Consider the following 21,435-nt stretch of genomic DNA (forward strand, 5'->3'; position numbering starts at 1 on the left):
TTTGCTGATTATAATATGCTAAGTGATTTCAATATGTAAATAGTTGAGTTGAATTGACAGGATGCAAATGAGTTGTGTTATCCTGGCATGGATCACTACATTAAATATGCCACGAAAAAAGAATAGGACCCTCTGGGTATATATCCAAGTTTTTTGAAGCTTTATACAAAACTATGATTGTAAACACTCACAAACTATATATCAAGATCGTAAAATATGTTCACTGACCTAACCTGCTGTGATTTGGTACAATATTTTTAATTAAACTAAAAACAAAGAATTCAGAGTAAATGTTTTGTCTGTTTTAAAAACTCCTACCAAATGTTATAGAAAAGTACGACCTGACAACAGTGTGGAGACAGAGAAGCAAGAAGTCTGTGGCATGACCTGAGTTACAATTAGTCTATATAAAAATACAATAAAAATAACAAATTGCATTGATAGAAATGTCTGACTTCAGTACATAGATTAAACACTGCGTTATCAAAATGGCAAACTTTTATTATAAAATCATTGTAAATCTGGCTGCTACAATCTCTGACATCTTTGCACAGCTTTTAGTGCACAGATAAATGGTGATGGGTGTGATAGAGGGACTGTGGGTTGGGGTAGGGCTAGAACTCTGGTCAGGCTTTTTATGCATTCATATTGTTTTGTGATAATGGAACATACTTCCACCTACTTACTGCAAAGGCATTGATGTGCATAGTACAATATGAGGAAGATACAATAACACAAACTGTAATCAAGGACAGTTCATAATAGTAACTGAATAACACACAAAACATTGAGAGACATTCATATTTTAAATAGAATACACCTATTACAAATCTGGTCGTATGCGGATGCAGCCTATTGGATTAGCATGAGCAAGAATTTTGGTATCTCACTTTATGCTATTTCAATGTACATACATACAGCCACATTTGTAATTGGTGTATTCAGAAATCTATAATTCATTTTATAACACCACCCATATACAATTTCTAAACCATCCAATGTCTACTTTATAACCCCTCCAATTTGTAATCTTAACCCTCCTATTTGTAATTCATAATCACCTCTCTCGTTTCTACATTACAACCCCTCCCATTTCTACATTATAACCCCTCCCATTTCTACATTATAAAACCTCCCCATTTCTACATTATAACCCTTCCCATATCTACATTATAACCCCCATTACTACATTATAACCCCTTCCATTTCTACATTATAACCCCTCCCATTTCTACATTATAACCCCTCCCATTTCTGCATTATAACCTCCCCATTTCTACTTTACACCCCCCCCCCCTTTATAATTGTCCCTCCCATCTATATGTAGGTCTAAGCTGTTGTAGTTTTGAAGTAACTTTGTCTAAAAGTTATCCTCCTTTGATTAAAAAATTGCCTGACGACTAAACCTGCTCCAAGTAGGATGGAAAGTACAACTAAAAACATTGTAAAATTACTGAGTGAAGGACCAGTGGACATGCTTTGAAGTTCTCCATTGTGTACCATGTCTTGATTCATTCTTGGTGACTGTTGAAGCATTGCTTGACGTCCAGGTGGACCAGGGTTAATGAAGTATCTCAGATGTACTACTACAGCTCCAGCGGCTACAGCTGTCTTGTGTGCCTCACAGCCATCTGAAAACAAATAAATCACTTTTTACATACAGACGATAAATATTACGAATTTTTAGCTGTTTTTCCTGTGACAATCTTTGTTGACACTCTGGTATAAATTGACGCGACTTACCAACAATCATGCAATGAAAAGATCAATGGAGAAAAATTGTCAAAAGTGACTGAGTTAACTTGACCTAATGGTGATGATGATGATGATAATGATGATGATGATGATGGTGATGATGATGATGGTGATGATGATGGCGGCGATGGTGATGATGATGATGATGGTGGTGGTGGTGGTGGTGGTGGTGGTGGTGATGATTCTTTGTTAACCTACAATTTTTACTTGTCAGCCTGAATTCAATGTTTATGCTCCAGGAGATTTTATTTCCCTTAACGCAGTGAAAGAATAGCTAACCTTCGGTTTAGAGATGTTGTCAATAATTTCATATAAAACATACCATTTGAAAATTTGGCTGACCAGACTTAAAATGCTGTGGAGCTTTAATACTTTGTGTGAATTACATTCAGAACAACATGGATGATGACAGTGTTGTGAAGAACACTACACTCAATATTACATTATAGTCAGAATCACATTGATATCGATACTACTGGTATGACTAAAGAATATCTTGCACGTCAGAATGAATCTATTCACCAGAACTTGATAGTAAAGCCACATCATTTATTTCCTTGTCTTTTAATTTATCACCATTTTATATTTACAATCTCAAAATGTTAGATATTAAAATAGCATTATAAATATTTGGTAAAAATGATGAAATTCAAATATACAATTTATCTCATCAAGTTTTTTGAACATTTCAGATTCAACAGGCCATAGGTTTAATTTATATTCCCTCAGATAAACAAAATTCAATCAGGTCATTTACCCGAGATGATAAAATTCATGAAATGTCAGTACATATATATATATCTATAAAACCTTGGAGGTGTATACAAGTTATTTAAATGTGTTTGTATTATTTATACAACTGGCCCTGTGTTATCTCCTTGACTGCACTTTTAATTCTCTGGAACACTGACTTTATTTTTATCATACAGTATGGGATCATTTACAATAAAGAGCTTCTAAGAATTCTGGAATGTTTTGGGCAAATCATATGATTAACTCAAATCCCAGAGTCCATGCCATGAACAATGTAGTCTACATATTCAATACATGTAGTCACTTCCCTATTGATAATATTCATGAAATAACAGTATACATCTACAAGACCTTGGATGAATACTTGTTAGTTATTAATGTGTTTGCATTATTTATACAATCGGCTCCATGTCCTCTACTTGTTTGTCTAATCCTTTTACAATTTTGACATCTAAAACACTGACACCTTTGTTTGTGTACTGGTACAGACTTGGATGCCTCTGATCAGAATGTATGTGTTTTTTTATTAGCAGTGGATGATTAAAAAAATTGTCTTTGAAGGTGCTGAAAAGTGTTCTCTTTGTATATCAATGTATATCAAAGTTTGATATACATTGATATACATGTAGTTTGATAAACTGATATACATGTACATTGATACAAAACAACAGTGGGTGCCTCTGATGTAGATTCATACGATGCTTTTATCAGTTTGTTTATGGCTGTGAAAGTTAGTCATATTATATAGGACAATATGACTACCTTTCACAGACATATTACAGGCATCTCTAGATCACAGCTGCAATAATTGTAATTCTGGGTCATGACTACCCCTTCATTACCTTTCTCTCACTGATACAATGTGATTGGTAAACAAAGGTTTTCAAAGAAACCTGCACACGTTCCTGTCATTTTCTGTCACATCTCATGTTCATTTTAGACTTGATGTATACATGTAAGTATTCAAGTCACACACAATCTGCTTGTCACTCACCATTCAAGTGTTGTGTTCTTTGTAATTTTCTTGACTGGAATGGTTCACTGATAATATCAACAGCTCTCGGCTTCCTACAAGGCAATAAGATTGATATTATATGTTTAGAGATTTTGAATGCAAGGAAGTCCACATTTTGATAAATATACAACTTTTACATAGCAGTATTCAAACAATACAAATGGACATTCTGCAAACAGCACCTGTTTTACAACTCTTGTATCCTACTTGACATTGGAGGTAAGTCTGTTAACTTGTTGGGATTATTTTGTGAAATAATTAGTACATAATTAAATATTTTGACATCATTTTCATCATTACTTTAAATGTTTATAACAAAAACAGGAATCTAAACAATTTCAACTTAAATCACATCTAATTGTTTTAACCAGACATCTGCATTTATCCTATAGGTGAAAAATAATAACAAAACAAAAAACCTTCCTACATGTGACATTTCTGAAAAGTGATGACAATATTAAAATTCAAAAATAGCGTCGCTGTTGCTATGGGCATGGTCTTGTTGCTAAACATATTCGCTTACATTTTTTGAATCTTTATTCACGTGCCTACCCATGCCTGTTGTTATCTTTGACATATACATCACCATTTGGCTGTTGCTAGGGCCTATGGGCATGGTCTTGTTGCCAGGTATATTTACATACATTTTTTGAATGTTCATTTGCTTGCCTATCAATCCCTGTTATTATTCTTATGATATACACCATCATTTGGGTGTTACTATGGGTGTGGTCTTGTTGCTAGGCATATTTGCATACATTTTTGGCATCTTTATTCACTTACCTACCCATCCTTGATGTTATCTTTGTAATATGCATCATCATTTCACTGTTGCCAAGGGCATGGCCATGGTTGCTAGGGCCAGTCTCGTCAAAATGTTTTGAACAATAACTACAGAATAACACCTCCAAAAACACCCACACCAAGTTTCAACCCCATACATAATGTAGTTTTCAAGATATAAGTTTTTGATCAAAATTGAGATTTTTCGCCCTAATTTGCATATCCCTGATCATGTTGTGAATATAACTTCATGTACAGAGTGAAAGCTACAGTGAGAGCTACAGCTAGCTCTGCTTGTGATTGACCCTGTACTGGGTATGGAGGTACATTCTATCTCCTACCTCCAAGTTAAATTACTCTATCCTTTGTTATTTCACATTGCTTTTCCTTTTTTCCCATTGAATTATCCCTTCTCACACCAAACTCGGCCATTCGTTGCCCATGAGCACACTGAACCTTAGTTCAGTTGTGCTAAAAATCTGAAAACGACAGACAATAAACACATATATTTTACATATTAAAATAGTAATTTTATTACCTTCTTTGTGCATCTTTAATGTGTTCTATTTTGAGTCCATCAATTCTACCCTTCTCATTGTCTTCACTGCTGGCATCAAGCCCTTCAAATAGTTGTGCAATATCTTTTTTTCTTTCTATGTCCCCATAGCAACCATTTGGAAACTGCCAGGAAAGGATTTTCTCAAGCCATTCTAGATTGACGAAATCTACATATCCTAATGATGCACCAATAAACACTGAAATACAACGAAATCTACATTAAGTATATTTTTAGAAAGTAGTAGATTAAAAAATCACACATTCTTATTTTTGTGAATCAGTGCAATTTTTCCATCATTCTAATTTTTTTTGCAAAAAATAGTAATGTACGACATATATTTGTAGTGATTTTAACATCAAAGTACACTGAAACAAGTTTGAGTTCTGAGGGAAATACTGAAAGTGAAAGGCATTCCTAACATATTTGTCTGGGATTTCTTGTCATGGTATGTGTATTTTAATGATCATGCATGTAATCCATACACAGACAATACAAAATGGATGGAACAATAACAAAATAAAACCATCATTACTTCTTTGAACATCTTTCTGACAAAGACAGCGGTTATGTAACTATTTTGTAGCTTATTCAGTTTTTGTGTGTTTGATGTATATTTAGCTAGAGTACTAATCCTAAAGACCTTTAAAGACAGGGAGTGGAGTCTTAAATCCAAGGTTACTTTATGCAGTCATACTGTCAGGTTGTAGGTATTAGGTATACAGGTTTGTATTTATGGAATGTTTATAAAAGAGCTCGGAGGCATATGCAATCATATCCAGAATATTTAGGACAGAAGCAGTATATTACATGTAAAACTCATAAATGTAAGTGCTCTGTAAACCTACATGGTTTCAGGACACATACTGAGTACAATACAATATCTAAATAACTTTCATTTTCTCCTGATAAAAGTAGGGTTTCATTCATTTTATTATTTAGTGAAATGATTGTGATGATTTGAAATGGCAATTTACTAAGAACTAATGGCTTATCATAGAGTTAATATTTTTTTTATGGGTGGGTGGGAGTTAAATGTGGCAAGTGAAATATTGATTGTTTGTACAAAATGCATGTGGTTTTCAGTGTAAATAAACCAATCCTCCTTTTAGTCTCTTATAAATCTATGAACCCATTCACAGGTTACATATTTTTGCCTCCTAAACTTCTAACCTGTTGAAGTCTGTTGTAGTATCAGCTGATCGTTTGCAGTGTTTTTATGACTTACCTAGGTGGTCAAAGTGTGACTGTGCAAGAAGTGAATGGTGTGATAGTGAGATTTCAAAGAATCACATACATTTGTTATTAAAAGTACATTATACAAGTCACAACAAATGCAATAAAGTGACCTTACAGTGTATAATAGCCTTTGTGTTCATGAAAATAGAAGTCACTGAAATTTCCAGGTGATTGTAGGAATCTTTAATAGAGTCATTTTCCAGAAGTTTCAGGGTGAATTTGTCATTTAGATTAGATTAATGTAGTTTATTTCAGTAATCAACAAAATCAACAGAATATTGGCATATATATATATTACAATTCATCTGATCAAAGGATACCTATCTGACTTTTAGTACATATAAACATTACTTGTTGTCAGACAATAACACTTTCCAACACTTTCAGGCTGATTAGTTTATAAGAAATATTGGGTGTACATTCACAGAGTTAGCCCATGGCCTTTTTATTTCTGGAACATGTAAACCTTCTATTTTAGCTTTTTATACACTGTTTGTATTTGTACCTAATTTATCAAATTACAACTTGCACATTTTAATTCAGAAAGTTTGAAAACTATTTAGAATTATCTGATTTGTTTTAATGTTACTATCCCATTCCCAATATACTTACCTTGCTCCATAAATAAATCTTCCAGGTTGCTAGGGTAACCCATGTTTGCTGTCTCTCTAACTTCTTGTAGTATTGCACCACACATCATATCCTGGATTTGTCTTACACTTCCCATTCCTTTCCTTTTAGCGACTACATCAAAAGATTTGCTACATTTCATCTGAAAACAATGACAGACACAACAAGAAATGTAACCTACACTGAAGTAAAAAAATCAAAACTATGGCAAAAATTTTATTTCATTTCCCTAAAAATTAGATTTGAAATTTTTTTGATGAAATCAACAGTTTTTAAATTGTATTATCATCTGCCTACTCCTAATAGTGGGGAAGGTAAGTTAAACACAAATCCATGGAAATGCCTAAAAAGATTTTGTAGGTCATAATTGGTACTGTCTCTATGGTCACTGAGGACACATAACCCCTCTCAACAAATTAATGTATATTAGAGAAATCCTATTCAAACAGAAACGTCAACTCACAGTATAACATTAACAAAGCATAATTTACAGTAAACATGGAACTTTACAATAAAGACTTACTTTCACTTATTTTATTGGATAACAAAAGTGAAATTAAATAGTGGCTAAAATGCATTCTTTTGCATGTACTTCAATATTGTATACCAGGCTTACACATTTGTAAACATTAGTTTTATTAGGCTGTAAGGTACTCAGTAGTTTTATCAGGCTGTAAGGTTTTTGAAACCTGGTTGAAGATTGTAAATCGTGAATTATATTATATCATGCTACTATGCGCCATTCTGATTGGATAATAACTGTGGTAAAATCCCATTTTACCACGGCTGGCAGTGGTAAAATGGGCCCCTAAACTAGCATATGAATAGTACATACAAGCTGAATGTGTTCGTTCTTATACCAATAAGTTAACACTTCCTCAGAGTAAAGGTGTGTCAGGTATCCTGTACAATAGTTTGGGTTACAGTAGTCCAAATAATTCCACTGATGACCTTGCGATCGAAAGCAACGATAGATCAGTGGCTTCAACATCACTGGCGGCCATGGCTGATAAGGTACAAGTTCTCCCATGCAACGAGCCGTCTCAGCGTCCTGCTCTCGTTGAATCAAGCAACACCATGAATTTAACTTTTAACCATCAGTCAAGTGTGTCAGGATTATTTTAAAAATGTACATTTTCAGGTTCAGTCAATGTTCAATTTGTTAACCATTAAATTAAAGTAGACTGTGTAACGTCGCGTCTCTGATTTACTGTCACGAGCTTTCTCCGATTCAACTGATTCAACGCCGAGACATCTATTTTTAGCAGTGTACAAGATTGTATTGTTCTTATGTAAATATCCAAACAAAATTGTTACTTTCTTTGACCTCTTGCCCCGTTTTCTTCGTTTCTAGTTTTCAACGTGTTTTCGTTATGCATTATATGATGTAAATAAAGTAATTTATCAATGCAATGCAATGCAATGCAGTGTATGGTTTGTGTTCATGCAGTGTGTGTGTGTGTATGGGCGACATGAACGTATCCACTCATCAAAATATGCTCGTTCCCGACGATTTATTACCGACTACCTTTTTCTGTACGTGCGAATTCGCCTTTTCAGGCATATAAATAACCACAGAATCACATTTAGAAGAAGTAGACACATATTTTGATATAATATAATAGCAATAACCCCCTCCGAAGGCGGGTATACACTCGAATTTGGTACAATTCGCTCCATATAGCACTCGCCATTCGGCTCGTGCTATATGTCGCGAATTGTACCAAAATCTCGTGTATACCCGCCTTCGGCGGGGGTTATTGCTTAAATTTACCATTGGTGAAAATATCTAGGCTTACAGAATTTCAACTGTTTACATCAAAGTTGGAAAAACTATGCAAAGCTGCACTATAATAATAATACATGTAATACTAATAATAATGTGGATTTAAAATGCACCTTTCCTCGGGAGAGCTCAAGGCGCTCACAATTATTATCCCTGGCAAGGATCAATGGCAGCACAACAGCCCTTTATACTTCCTCAACTCCCTGGGGAACATACAATCCATTGCAACTACTATAACTTAAGTGCATAGGATTAAAGCATTCACATTGCAACTTCTATCCTACCAGGTCCCAAATTATACAGCTGGGTTGACAAAGGCACAATCATGGTTCAAATCTTGCCCAAGGACTTTAGCCATGCAGAAACAAAGGGCAGCGACGGGCCTCGAACCTGCAACCTGCTGATTCCAAGCCAGTCACGCTAACCATTCGCCCATCATGACCCCATTATAGAAAGAGAAAAGTTGTAAAATGAGAAATGTCAGGTACACTGTGTAGATATAACCAATATACTTACTTGATAACCAATAGAAAAATATAAAACCTGATGAGTGAGTGCATACATCTTCTGGTTAGGGCGGGTCATTATTGTCCAACATTCAGGTGTAATTGTACATGGTGGGTCTACCTCATCAGTTCCTAGTAACTTTGACATACAACGATCACTGGCATGCTCATCTAAATCTGTACAAACAAAAACTGATGTCATTAAATATAAAAAAAAATTCATAACCACAAGATTTATTGTTTGATAGATATGCATTAAATTACTACATCTTAGTTTTTGACTTTCTTGGTCAATCATTATCATTGTCGTTGTCGTCATGATTGCCGTCACTGCCACCACCATTGTTGTCATCATCATCATCATCATCATCATCATCAGGGTTGTAGGTTATTTCACTGATAAGAATTTACTGTCATTGTCATGGTTACCAAGTTCACATTTACCTACTTATTAAATAATTCCATAAATTTGGGTAAAAATGTGAAATATCCATCAAAACTAGGCTGCTAGAAAACAATTTACAAAGACTTTGGTGTTACCTTGAGTCCTGTCCTCAGTCTTTACTGACGATACCAAAACATCATTTAACTTTTTATGAGGTAGAAACACTCTCCATGGTGACTTCATCAGAGGTGATAGATTGTTATAATATTTGACATCTTTCTTTTCTATATATGGTAAGGTTTTATCAGCAATAGTTTTACTTTCACTTTGTATTTTTTGGAGATTTTCCACAATAGTTGTAGGTACATCTTGAAGTAAACCTTTACCATATTCATCTAGCAACACTGAACTTTGACCTGGATAGTGAACGAATAGAGAGATTAGTAGAGAGCACATGTATTGGGGAATGATTGATAATGTTTAGTCAGTGGTACAGAGGCTAAATAGTCAACAACTTGAATTCTTTATTCCACTTTTAGCCCAAGACAGATGGAAAGTTCACTTCACATTGCATACTGCCATCAATCATAATATATGATGTTATTTTCAGATTAAATTTTATTTCAACAAAATTCACGAGTATTTATTTTTACCAGTATATTTAATTCAATGCTTTCCCTCTAACCATTGCAAAAGTATCATGATAATCCTCCTTCTACAAAGGGGTACAATGTACTTGTTTGTAAAAAAACCCCCTACAACGTTGAGAAAAACAGGAATAATCTATGTTACAACCATCTTTAAGGTGACTGAACCCTTCCCATTCCCAAGAATGATTGCCATTACTACATATAAAGAATGTATTGAATGTTAATAATGGTTGCCATGGTATCAATCAATATCACCCTGACAACAACACAGTTGTCAAGGAAAGCAACAATAACCCCTAATTTCTACCTATGTCATCAATATGTTGATTTCCTGTCAACATTTCTGGAAACTATTTCATGCCACATATTTTCCAACATAAATATAATTTCTATAGCTACCAGTTAATAATATCTAAACAACTTGTATGACTTTAACAGAACAGATCTTTTTACCAAACAATAAATCTACTTTATATATCAATACATATTGTAACAATTATTTTACAAACGGCATATAAAAAATCAATGACATCTTTAGTCATCAGAAAATGAGACAGACAACAGAACTCTAAATTTCACTGATATATTCACATTTAAAAATAAACAATATTAATCATTGTATTGTATTGTATCGCCTTATATTCCACTAATGTATGAATAATAAACATACTTATAGACACTAAAGTTACAATAGTGAAGGACATTGCAAATAGCTCTAACAGAGCTAATGAGACGTCATGCCCTGTCACTTGATTAAACATTACCTCAATACAGTTTTAAGTTAATAATATTACACTCGGTAAGAATATATTGAAAAACTTACAAATCTGAATATTATTTGTATAACAATTAAATTCTGGAAGAAGTGTTAAAGTGATAAAACTTACATTGGTGGGATCTTTCTCTTGTGCCCATCTTACTAGCCACAATTATTGTAGGGTTACATTTTCTTTCTTAGCTTTTAAGTTAAAATATTATTCTGTAGTTTGCACTAAAAATAATAGTTATTCTTGAGTGCATACAAACCCGATACTATTCCTGGATGGTTTTCTTGCATTTCTTAGTTAATTTTATATTCTTCGACTGGTTCATTACATATTGCTAGGAATGATTTTGCATTTGCCAGTAGCTCACTAACAAAACTTTGTAAGAGGACGTATTTATATTCATTTTCTGGCTTGATAAAATGACTATACATGATAGACGAATGCACCCCTCTTTATGAAAAAGAACTAGGTCAAAGAACCAAGTGATGTTTGTCTTGTTGCTAGGTAAAGGATTTACTTGTGTAAAATGACAGGAAAGGTGCTGGAGAAAGAAAAGAATGGCAGTTATACTACATCGAATCCTGACATGACATGATTGCGTGAGCGTCACAAAACCAAACCAAACAAAACTTACTCTCACAACTGTATATTCAGCAACTATAATACTATATATACGTCGGTGGTACACAGACAATGACGGCCTGCGTGCAAATGGTTCTGTTGATGCGGATAAACATTGACTATTTCCATCCACTTACATGTAATGTGTTCCATTATTATATCGATTTTTAATGCGAAGTTTATAGCACAGCAACATTACACAAAATCTCGCCCTTACCTTCCACTACCCGTAGACCGTACGTTCCATCCAAATTCATGTTCATGTACTCCGAGTCATAATATTGTACTATCTTATCCACGGCATGTAGGACTGTATACACAGTGGTATCTGACTTCTCTTCTGTGACTTGAAACATCAATAATAAACACTGAAGTAGTATCAACATAACGCATGTCAAAGTCATACGTATCGCCATTACATTACGTTGAGGTCAAAGTTCGCGTCTTGACACGAGAGGTCATCTACGGTGAGGAATGTTTATTTATTGTTGTCTAAGGATAGGCCGGTGAACGGAAATATATAAATAAACAACTACTTTGACTAATGACTGTAATAACATCTGTCGGTCAGAAGGTCGTTGCTATCAAGTTCTTGAAGTAATTTATTTTCTTTTTCATGTTGCGTTGGATGGATGGATGGATGGATAGCTAGATTCATAGATGATGGATAGGTGGACAGACAGAAAACTGGGTCAGAGAGAGGGAATTAGAAGAAACCCCCTCCGGCGAGATAGAGACTATTGTAATTTAATTTGAATTAATTTGATTTGATTTAGTTTATTAGTTTCTTTTGATTTTTGTCTGGACCCAGACATTACACACAAAATGTCTACCCTTGTGTATCTAGGAGTACAGGGAAGTAACAGCTAAATATATTAATTTCATAACAAACCAAATATATCATGGAGTATGGTAGACCATGGAGGTATTAGGGGAGATTTCCCCTAGTATAATACCTCCATGGTCTGGCAGATCAGACATGAGTGAGGCCATCAACAATCAATTAATTCAACTTTTGAGTCTTTTTGTTTAGATTAATTCTTCATCTTGACACTTTAAGAATGCTTCTAACCAAATGTCAAGTCAATCTGACCAATGTTTCAAAAGTTTTTTGGCCCAAAATAACTTTTTTTTTGCCCTAATTCGGACAAATTTGCATCCACTATTTCTTGCGAGACTTCACAATTTTTGCAATTTTATTATTTTATTCTCAAATATGTAAAAAAGTTTAGGATCAGTGTGAAAAACTAGGTGGGGTCAGGTAACAAGAACCAAACGACTTTTTTTTTTTAAATTTTAGGCCTTATCTACATGCATATAGGCAGATAGAGACAGAGAGACAGAGAGGGAGGCAGGCAGGCAAGCAGACAGACACATCATATATTCACTAGGTCAGTCTCTTTTTTTTAGACAAAACAAAAGAATTACTTTTACTGCATGCATCATAACAAAATACTGATCTGTTTTTACACGTTTACTGTAATACGTTACCCTCCCCCATGTTATCTAGGTTACCCTCCCCCATGTTATCTAGGTTACCCTCCCCCATGTTATCTAGGTTACCCTCCCCATGTTATCTAGGTTACAAAAAGAACTGTTGACAACGACAAATTGTTAAAGGATGATTCTGCAATGTTTACTCAGATAAAGAAACTCAACAATTACTTGCAAGTAGTACACATATAACTATATAGGCATTGATGATTGGACATACAAAGACAAAAATAATAAGTGTGAGTGGCTTACTCTCAGTTTATGTTTTTTAAAATCATTTTTTAAATTTCAGAATGATGATAATTTGAAAGCATAGCACTCTCTGTTCATATCTCATTAAAGTGGCCATATGGATGAGAATTTGGTATTTATTTTGGATTTTTATTTGATAAAACAGCTTCACTATGTTTTTCTACTTGAAAAAATAATGTGAAATAACATATACCAAGTCCATGTTCATAACTCAATACATTGCAAAATGATGCAAAAAGTGCAAAAAGTTTGTTATTGTACGTACAATAACACACATTTTACACATTGTTTAATGTTTTGCCGTTTATTGAGATGTGAACATGGACTTAGTATATGTTATTTCACATTATTTTTTCAAGTAGAAAAACATAGTGAAGCTGTTTTATCAAATAAAAATCCAAAATAAATACCAAATTCTCATCCATATGGCCACTTTAAACCATCAACATCTTCACAAAATGTTCTAACTAGTAAACATCAACTACATCATCAAAAAATTTATTTTGATTATGGTAGTATAAACTAGTCTGTAAGATAATAATCTTCATGTATACTGGATAGTTCTTTAAGTATATAAACACTTATCTCCCAAGAAGTCAAGTGAGGGCCATCCCTCATGGGTTCAGTGTTAATGCAGGAGGAAAACCTGCGTTGTCCGGTAGAGTTAAACTGAACGACAGTCTTCTTACTTATACAGTAAATTTAATCAAACCCTGAATGTGTCAAACCCTGACCACAGTGGTAAGAAGCAAGTGGTTTAACCACTCGGCCACCGACAACCCTAAGATACAATGTGTAGTGCCATGCCTATCAACCAGCAGAGAGAAGACTGATTTGGTTTGGATGACATGACATATCTTATAGTCTAACATTAAACATACTAATGACAAGACATGCTACACTTGATGGAAATTTATCAGTTATTACATCTATCAAATTTTACTTGACATCATCATAGCTCCATAAATCTAATTCCAGAGAAGACACTAATTTTCATTTGATCAAAAAAGATTACAGTTGCAAATACAGTTCACATTCAAGTCATCATTAATACTGAAATTGATGGATAAATAAGATGTACAGATATTTACAATCCAGAAATGATATGTGGAAAAGTTTGAGTACAAAGTGAAGTACGAAATGTATTAAAATTCAGTATAAACATATATTGCAAAGGTCAAGGGTATAAGGTCAAAGGTGAAAATAATCTCCATGTAGTCATGGAAATTGCAGAAAGTAAGTATTTATGTTTGCTTTAATTACTGGTCTTTACTCTTGACATTCAAGGCAGCAATATTCATGTTATTCTGAGGTGTTAAATAGGCACTGATTCGATCTGTTATGACACCAGGGAGTAATGAAAGTATACCATACAAGGTATACATCATTCCACATTGGTATTTGGATTTTGGTTTTAGTGACAATAGTGCATCAGTTACTGAGTCTGCAATGGTTGACAAATCAACCATTGACACTGAGGGCGCTAGTCTAGCAAAGGTCTCTTCTACCATGTTGTTGAAATAATCATCGCCGTACAATTCTCGTTGATCCTCTGTCACTTCTTCTAAAATAAATTGCTGGAAATTTTCTTGCTCTGATTTGGAAATCAAATCTGAGAAAAAAATATAAATATGGTTTAATAATACCCTTTTTTTTGTATTTAAAAGATTTTTATTGGAGTGTAAAAAGTTATACATAACAGGTTTTTACAGTATCTGGATAAAACACAAAAGGATTTCTTTACTGAAATTCAAACTTAGTTTTCTATTCCCTACATAATGCTAGGTCTTGGACAATGTGTTTTAGATAACTTCCCCATTTCTTTATGTGTGAGTTGAGCTTATGTCTCCTATTTGCAATATTATACTCAATTTTCTGTATTGATTGTACATAATTCTTATATGCTCTAAAGTCCAATGTCTCTTTCTTACATCAACAAATGTAGATATATATCTCTTGCCAAGCACTATAAGAATATTTACAAGACATGATAAAGTTGAATCTCCAAGGATTATTTGCCAATCTTTTGGTCACAGAATAAGCGGAGCAATGTCTCTTCTTCATTCTTACAGAATGTACACAGTGGATTGTCAACTTTTGGTGGTTTCATTTTACACAGTTTAACATTTGTGAATAAAATACTATGTAATATCTTGAACTGAAATTCTCTAAGTTTTGTGTCTATAGTAATAGGTTAATACCCTTAACTTTATATAAATATCGTTAATACCATTCACTTAATATCACTGACAAACTTTAACTAATAGTGTGTGAATATACATGCTGTAACAGTTGAAATCGAGGGACATCTGTTTCCTTATCTATTTAATATATAGTGAAATGACCTAATTATCTCAATATATTCATATTTTGGACATAAAAGACATTTTAAAAATCAAAAGACGAAACTATGTTACCTGTCTCCCTAAGTGGTGGTTTGATAACAGATACACCAACTCCCCATTTCTTCATTTCCAACCTTAAGACATCACTGAACCCTTCAATTGCATGCTGGGACATTGTGTAAGCAGCTGTGCCTTGTGTTATGAAGTTACCTAGGTAACAATAAACACAAACAATTCAAATACTGGTGGCTATTTTACACAACAAGGATACAGATAAACATATATAGAAATATCAGGTTTACAGCCATTTTTAATAAACTGTTATTATGTCTCAATCAATCAAAGACTTCATTGCATAGAACATCATTGGTTTGTAGAAGCTTTGCAGTCAACTGTGTCTGTACTCTGTGTTAAAGATCAGATATGTCATGCCTCCCTTATAGCTAGCACTCACATCAGACCACTGAAGGTGGAACGATACGACAGCACTCGCATCAGACCATTGAAGGCAGAACGATATGACAGCATTCACATCAGACCATTGAAGCCTAGCGGAATGTTACGACAAATATCTTAGCCTACTGTCTCGATCTGTGACCTATCATAGACTTCATATGTTAGTTATTTTGTTACTGTCAGCTGTTGTGCCATATTATACCACACAGCTTGATAGTACAGAAGTGTTGTTAAAGGTTTAATGATAACATACAAACTACCTATGTTTTGTTTGTTGTTGCAAACATTTGAAAAATATTGTTTGTTTTCAGGCACAAAATATTGCACTAAATTCTAAATGCTGTAAAAAAATATGTTTTGCTAAAATTACCTGCATAAGTAAAGTTGATGAATCGGCCTCCTATCTGTCTGATGAGAGGAATAAATTCTTTACAGACACGAATTTGTCCCATAGTATTCAGTTCAAACTCTTGCTGGAGGTGCTTCAATGGAAACATTTCAAATTCTGCCACATGTACAATAGACACTGTGTTTACAACACCCCATAGGTAGACTGAAATAAATAAATAAATAAATAAAGACAACTTTCATTGCTCCATGGTAACATTTGCAATGGAAACTGTTTTTTTACAATACCGCAAATGTACACCGAAATAAATAAATAAATAAATAAATACATAAACAGATTTCATTGGTTGATCAACTCAGTATCACATGATGCAGAACAGTGCAACATCTGCACACCTAAATAAAAGTACGCGCACATTTGTGTGTGTGTGTGTGTGTGTGTGTGTGTGTGTGTGTGTGTGTGTCTGTGTCTGTGTGTGTGTTTGTGAGTGTGCGGTCAAAATATTCACAATCGCTGGACTCTAATCATTTCAACCACTATGAGAGCTTACTCTGAGAATAAAATAAAATTTGAAACTAAAATTTAATGCATCTCTTTCAGTTCAAAATGCTATAGCACCATAGCTACATTCAAAAGTAGAACTTTGCACAAAATATATAGTTTTATGTGATACTATACATTTCCCTACTGTAGTCAATCTGACTCTCGAATCATATGTGACAACACCTAACCCTCCCCACTTAGTAAACTTTTAAATGATTTTTTTTGTGTCATTTTTTTTTCTTATGCTTGATGTAAAATGAATTTGAAGCAAAATATCAAGTGAGAGATCAGTTTTAACAAAGAATATTTACCTCCGTCTTCAAGATTCTCCATGACAAAGTCAACAGCCTCTGAAATATCATCAGCATTTACTACATCCAATGCTATGGTTTTTAGTCTTTCTGAGGCCTGGGATTTTAACTCTTTGGCCCCATTTCCATCTAAGGAAGCGCAGCCAGCAAAAACCTGGAAACCTAATTTATCTAAATGACATGCCAAGGAAAATCCTATGATTCCAGTGTCACAACCTACAAAGAAGAGAGGAAAGTATTTTCAGTGATGATGCATAATACAAGCCTGATGGGTTAACTCATTTTATGTGGTTTTTGTATCTGTTTAGCTGATGAGTTTTATCTATCAAAAGATTAAGTGTCTCTATGGAATGTTCGATTATCAGAGAAATGTATATTTTCACACATTGTGCATGCTTTTCTCTAGCAAGTAAAGTTTAATGTCAGTAAAAAGATTTTTAAACATCTGCTTTTAAAACCGTAAATGAAAAAAGTCCTATAAAATGAAAATTGCAACATTATGTCATATAAATTGAAAATTTGAATATAAAAATTATCAACTAATTTCTGAACACAGCCTGTTGGGATTTGAATTGAGTCAGGCAGTCTATTCCATCAATATTATACTAAATTACTAGAACTGAGAAATTGATTGAAATAATTAATAGAAACAAGTTGTAAATTGTCAACCCACCTGTGATCAGGACAGCTCTCCTTTCTACTGTTAGAAGAGGGCGTGGTAATTGATAGTACAGGGCAGCAAAGATGGCACAATACACCAACATACCAATAAATACATTAAATATCGCATTGCATAAAACGGCGGCTACACACAGCACGGCCAAACATCGACTCAACGTTCTGGTGTCAACTCTTACAATATCTCGAAGATTTCTCATCAATATATAAAGGAGAAAGAACACTCCAAGAGTTGCATAGCTATTTAGGGTGTATTCTCTCGGTGGATTCTTTGATGTTTCACTTGCCTGTTGTAGCAACTGCTTCCTGAAATTAAATATTCCGTAATCGATATTTATATGTTTATTTTTAAAAATTACACAATTTACTTTGGGTGACAATGTTCGTCTTTCCCCTATTTGGTGGGACGATGCAACAGTAAAAATGGTCTATGTGTGCGTTAGTCTCGAACTGTCTGTATTCAATACGACAAACGGCGTACTCAAACACACAAAGACTGCACTAATTAATTCTCATAAATTTGATGTGTACCGTTCTGTTATTATGCTCCGTCCATTGATGTGATATTGTAATTTACACGAAGGTCATGGATGAACTTCAAAATATTTGTAAAGATATTTATTTTCACGCTATTCCTAATTATTCACTAATTCTACAACATATTTGCACATTAACCATTTGTATCCAAAGATTCCAAAAGCACAACTTACCTGTAGCTGTCCATATTTACATCGCAATTACGAGGTCTCGTCTGACTAATTTGTTGATATATTGTGGGGCACTTTCATTTTCGCAGGATTGTGCGCCATCTACAGTTGTTCAAAACACTGTCGCTTGATGGCGCCCTTTGGACAGGAGCTATTCAGCTGCCTATATTATATCTATAGCTTACAAGCAAGATTTTCCTAGTATGCCAAGTTACAAATGGGCAGAGAAAGTTATATATAATGATAAAAAAAGGTTTCTGAACATAAAATATTGGTATATCACTGCAATTCTTCACCATAGAATTCAAAGCATGTCTATAGACTGGCAGGTTTTTGATACACTCCCCTGGCCTCGGACACTTAGACCGGGTAAATACTGTACTGCATGCACTGTGCGGATTCTGATGGAATTGTGAGGATCGACAAGTAGTATTTAAGCTAGGAAAGTGGAAAATGCAGGCCTATGTCTGTAGTGTATGCTATTCAATTTTAAGACTATGAATAACATTACAGAATTTAATTTGCATACATATCTCCACTTCAATTTGATACCAAGTTGTTTGCATGAACAACTCAAAAGAAATCAAACACAGACATGTTTAAAGAAATATCTTTATTGGTGTACCATCACCTTGGTGTAGTGAACACGATGTGTACATTCATAACAAACCTTATCAAAATTTGTGTCAAATTATTCAAATTTGTCTAAAAATCTCAGGTTTTAAACAGTGCTTTAATAATACTCTAATGACGTAAATGACAATTTGTTCTGGGATTGAAATTCAAGGCAAGTGGTGATTTTATTAAAATGATTATCAGGTGAACATTGGTGTACATGTATGTCTTTTATTGCTATTATTCTCAATCCAAAATCCTGCAAAAAATTGAAAATTCAAAAGACAAAGCATTACAATCCTTCAACTGATATTAACTTGTCAACTTTGGAATTCCTACAGATGACTTCCACAACAATGTTTTGTTTTAATTTTGTTCCAAATATTCAAAATTTGACGCGTATAATTCTTCAGAAGCAACTATACATAAATTCATTGGAAAAAACTTAATGTACAGGAGTACAACTGGCCACAATGTTCAATAGTTGTAAACAAACTACACTCCTAATGGCAAAAATTTGGTAGTTGCTTTCAAGAAAATTTTTGATTTTGTGAGTATGAATTTTCATTAGTAACTATGAACCAGTAGTCCATGAACATTCAATTTTGCAAACTACTCCAACTGTGCTATATTTGATTGGTACTTTTCTATATATGTCTTATGCAGGTCAACTTTATCAAGACTATGAAATGATTGATCGATTAATTGATTGATTGATTGATTGATTGATTGATTGATTACAAAATATGATTCAAAATTCTGAAGAACATCCAATGCAGGAATTTCACTTGCAACACAACGATAACATTTCCTGAACTTTGACATGGCTTATTTTCATAACAATATTAAATTCTGATCACCAAATCTGAATCAATTCTAAAAGCTTTAAGTTAATGTATAAACATACAACAATGTTTTTGATGATGAAAATAGCTGAATTCTAATTTTCACTTTTACTTCTTGCTGGAACTCATGACTAGAAAGTGTGACTACAAACGGTTCCTTTGGAAACAAGTTGGAGTTGTTGTTCCCCCAGTACTATCTCTGCTAAGTCTGCAGTACAATTTGACAAAAAAGTTAAACATTCAAATGTTTGTACATAAATCAGTGTAATACATTATACAAGCTGTAATAATTCACTTTCCAAGTCCTTTATTCCGCCTATTTCTACACCAGTAGAAGATACACAATCCTTACCAATATAACACTATCAACCATCTTCACATATCCTGCCTTTAAACTTCTACTGCACTCAAAAAACTGAGCTGCGTAATTGAAACATTTTTCACAAAACATACAATGGTATAATGTCATTCTTAAATCAATATTTAATCCATCTAGAGTTGCATTGCTAGAACATTTTGCATGAAAATATAATTTTCCTATTCCTTGATCATACATTCTTCTATCACCCCATGAACAGTACAACAACAGCAAAAAGGAACAAATCACTTTGAAAGTAGCATTATTTCAAATCACTAACAGTATACAAATATAGTTTTCCATTCATTTACATACATATATGCATTCTAATTTGTAATGCATGAAATTATCTCACTTATTACACTTTTAATACAATAAAGAAAATTATCTGAAATTAACAATAATAATAACGACAACACAAGACATTTGAGGACAAATTTTTCTACCAAAAAATCACTTTTCACAAACTAATCATAATTATCAATACTGGAATTAATTTAATGATGGATAATAAATCAGCAGTTAATATTACTGATATCACATCTGACATTTGTAGAAATCAATTATTTCGCAATCCTACAAAGTAGCAGTTCTAGTCTTACATATATTTTATATATATAGTTGTATATTGTCTTTTTTCTAACTAAAAATATACTATGCATCCAAATCACTATGTAAATAATATAATAATAATATAATATGGTCTATTACAACCTAAGTTGGCAGTTGGCATGGTAATAATTCTGTTTTATTTGATTTGGGGAAATGAAAACACTAAACCAGTATTACAGATCAATGTCTATCAGAATGGCAGTTACAGACGTTCAGTAAATGAAGAGTGAAAATAATACACAGATGATTCTAACTTCAAATAGTGAAACTTAACACAACAAAACAGTAAGTAAATAGTCAGAATTCTAACTTCAAATAGTGAAACTTAACACAACACAACAAGGATTCAGTAAATGAAGAGTCAAGCTAAACAATAATTAGAACTTCAAATGGTGAAACTTAAACACAACAGAACAGTAAAATG

At 33.6% G+C, this 21,435-nt stretch overlaps 2 protein-coding genes across 2 annotated transcripts; both read right to left on the minus strand.

Moving 5' to 3' along the window:
• Positions 1-1,329: 1,329 nt before the first annotated feature.
• On the minus strand, positions 1,330-11,862 carry LOC144445562 (UPF0764 protein C16orf89 homolog). The gene is made up of 7 exons (XM_078135171.1): positions 11,664-11,862; positions 9,564-9,824; positions 9,034-9,200; positions 6,714-6,873; positions 4,845-5,061; positions 3,503-3,576; positions 1,330-1,631 (listed from the first exon to the last, which is right to left on the minus strand). The coding sequence occupies exons 1-7, from the start codon at positions 11,860-11,862 to the stop codon at positions 1,330-1,332; spliced, it is 1,380 nt and encodes a 459-aa protein (XP_077991297.1).
• A 2,589-nt stretch (positions 11,863-14,451) lies between these two features.
• On the minus strand, positions 14,452-18,658 carry LOC144453817 (D-beta-hydroxybutyrate dehydrogenase, mitochondrial-like). Its single transcript, XM_078145180.1, has 6 exons — positions 18,585-18,658; positions 17,870-18,180; positions 17,197-17,412; positions 16,364-16,546; positions 15,610-15,747; positions 14,452-14,804 (listed from the first exon to the last, which is right to left on the minus strand). Exons 1-6 carry the CDS (start codon positions 18,596-18,598, stop codon positions 14,452-14,454), a joined length of 1,215 nt encoding a protein of 404 aa, XP_078001306.1. The 5' UTR covers positions 18,599-18,658.
• Between the last annotated feature and the right edge of the window lie 2,777 nt (positions 18,659-21,435).

Source organism: Glandiceps talaboti, chromosome 2 (assembly GCF_964340395.1).
Source record: "Glandiceps talaboti chromosome 2, keGlaTala1.1, whole genome shotgun sequence".
NCBI classification, from domain to species: Eukaryota; Metazoa; Hemichordata; class Enteropneusta; family Spengelidae; genus Glandiceps; species Glandiceps talaboti.

Coding starts and splice junctions, on each gene's coding strand:
- LOC144445562 (XM_078135171.1), bottom strand. CDS start 11,862: ATGGCGATACGTATGACTTTGACATGCGTTATGTTGATACTACTTCAG. Junction 5,062..6,713: donor AGATTTATTTATGGAGCAAG/GTAAGTATATTG, acceptor GTTGTATTTCAG/TGTTTATTGGTGCATCATTA. Junction 1,632..3,502: donor AAGAACACAACACTTGAATG/GTGAGTGACAAG, acceptor ATTTGTTTTCAG/ATGGCTGTGAGGCACACAAG.
- LOC144453817 (XM_078145180.1), bottom strand. Junction 16,547..17,196: donor GGAGAATCTTGAAGACGGAG/GTAAATATTCTT, acceptor TATTTATTTCAG/TCTACCTATGGGGTGTTGTA. Junction 15,748..16,363: donor CATCAACTTTACTTATGCAG/GTAATTTTAGCA, acceptor ATTGTTACCTAG/GTAACTTCATAACACAAGGC.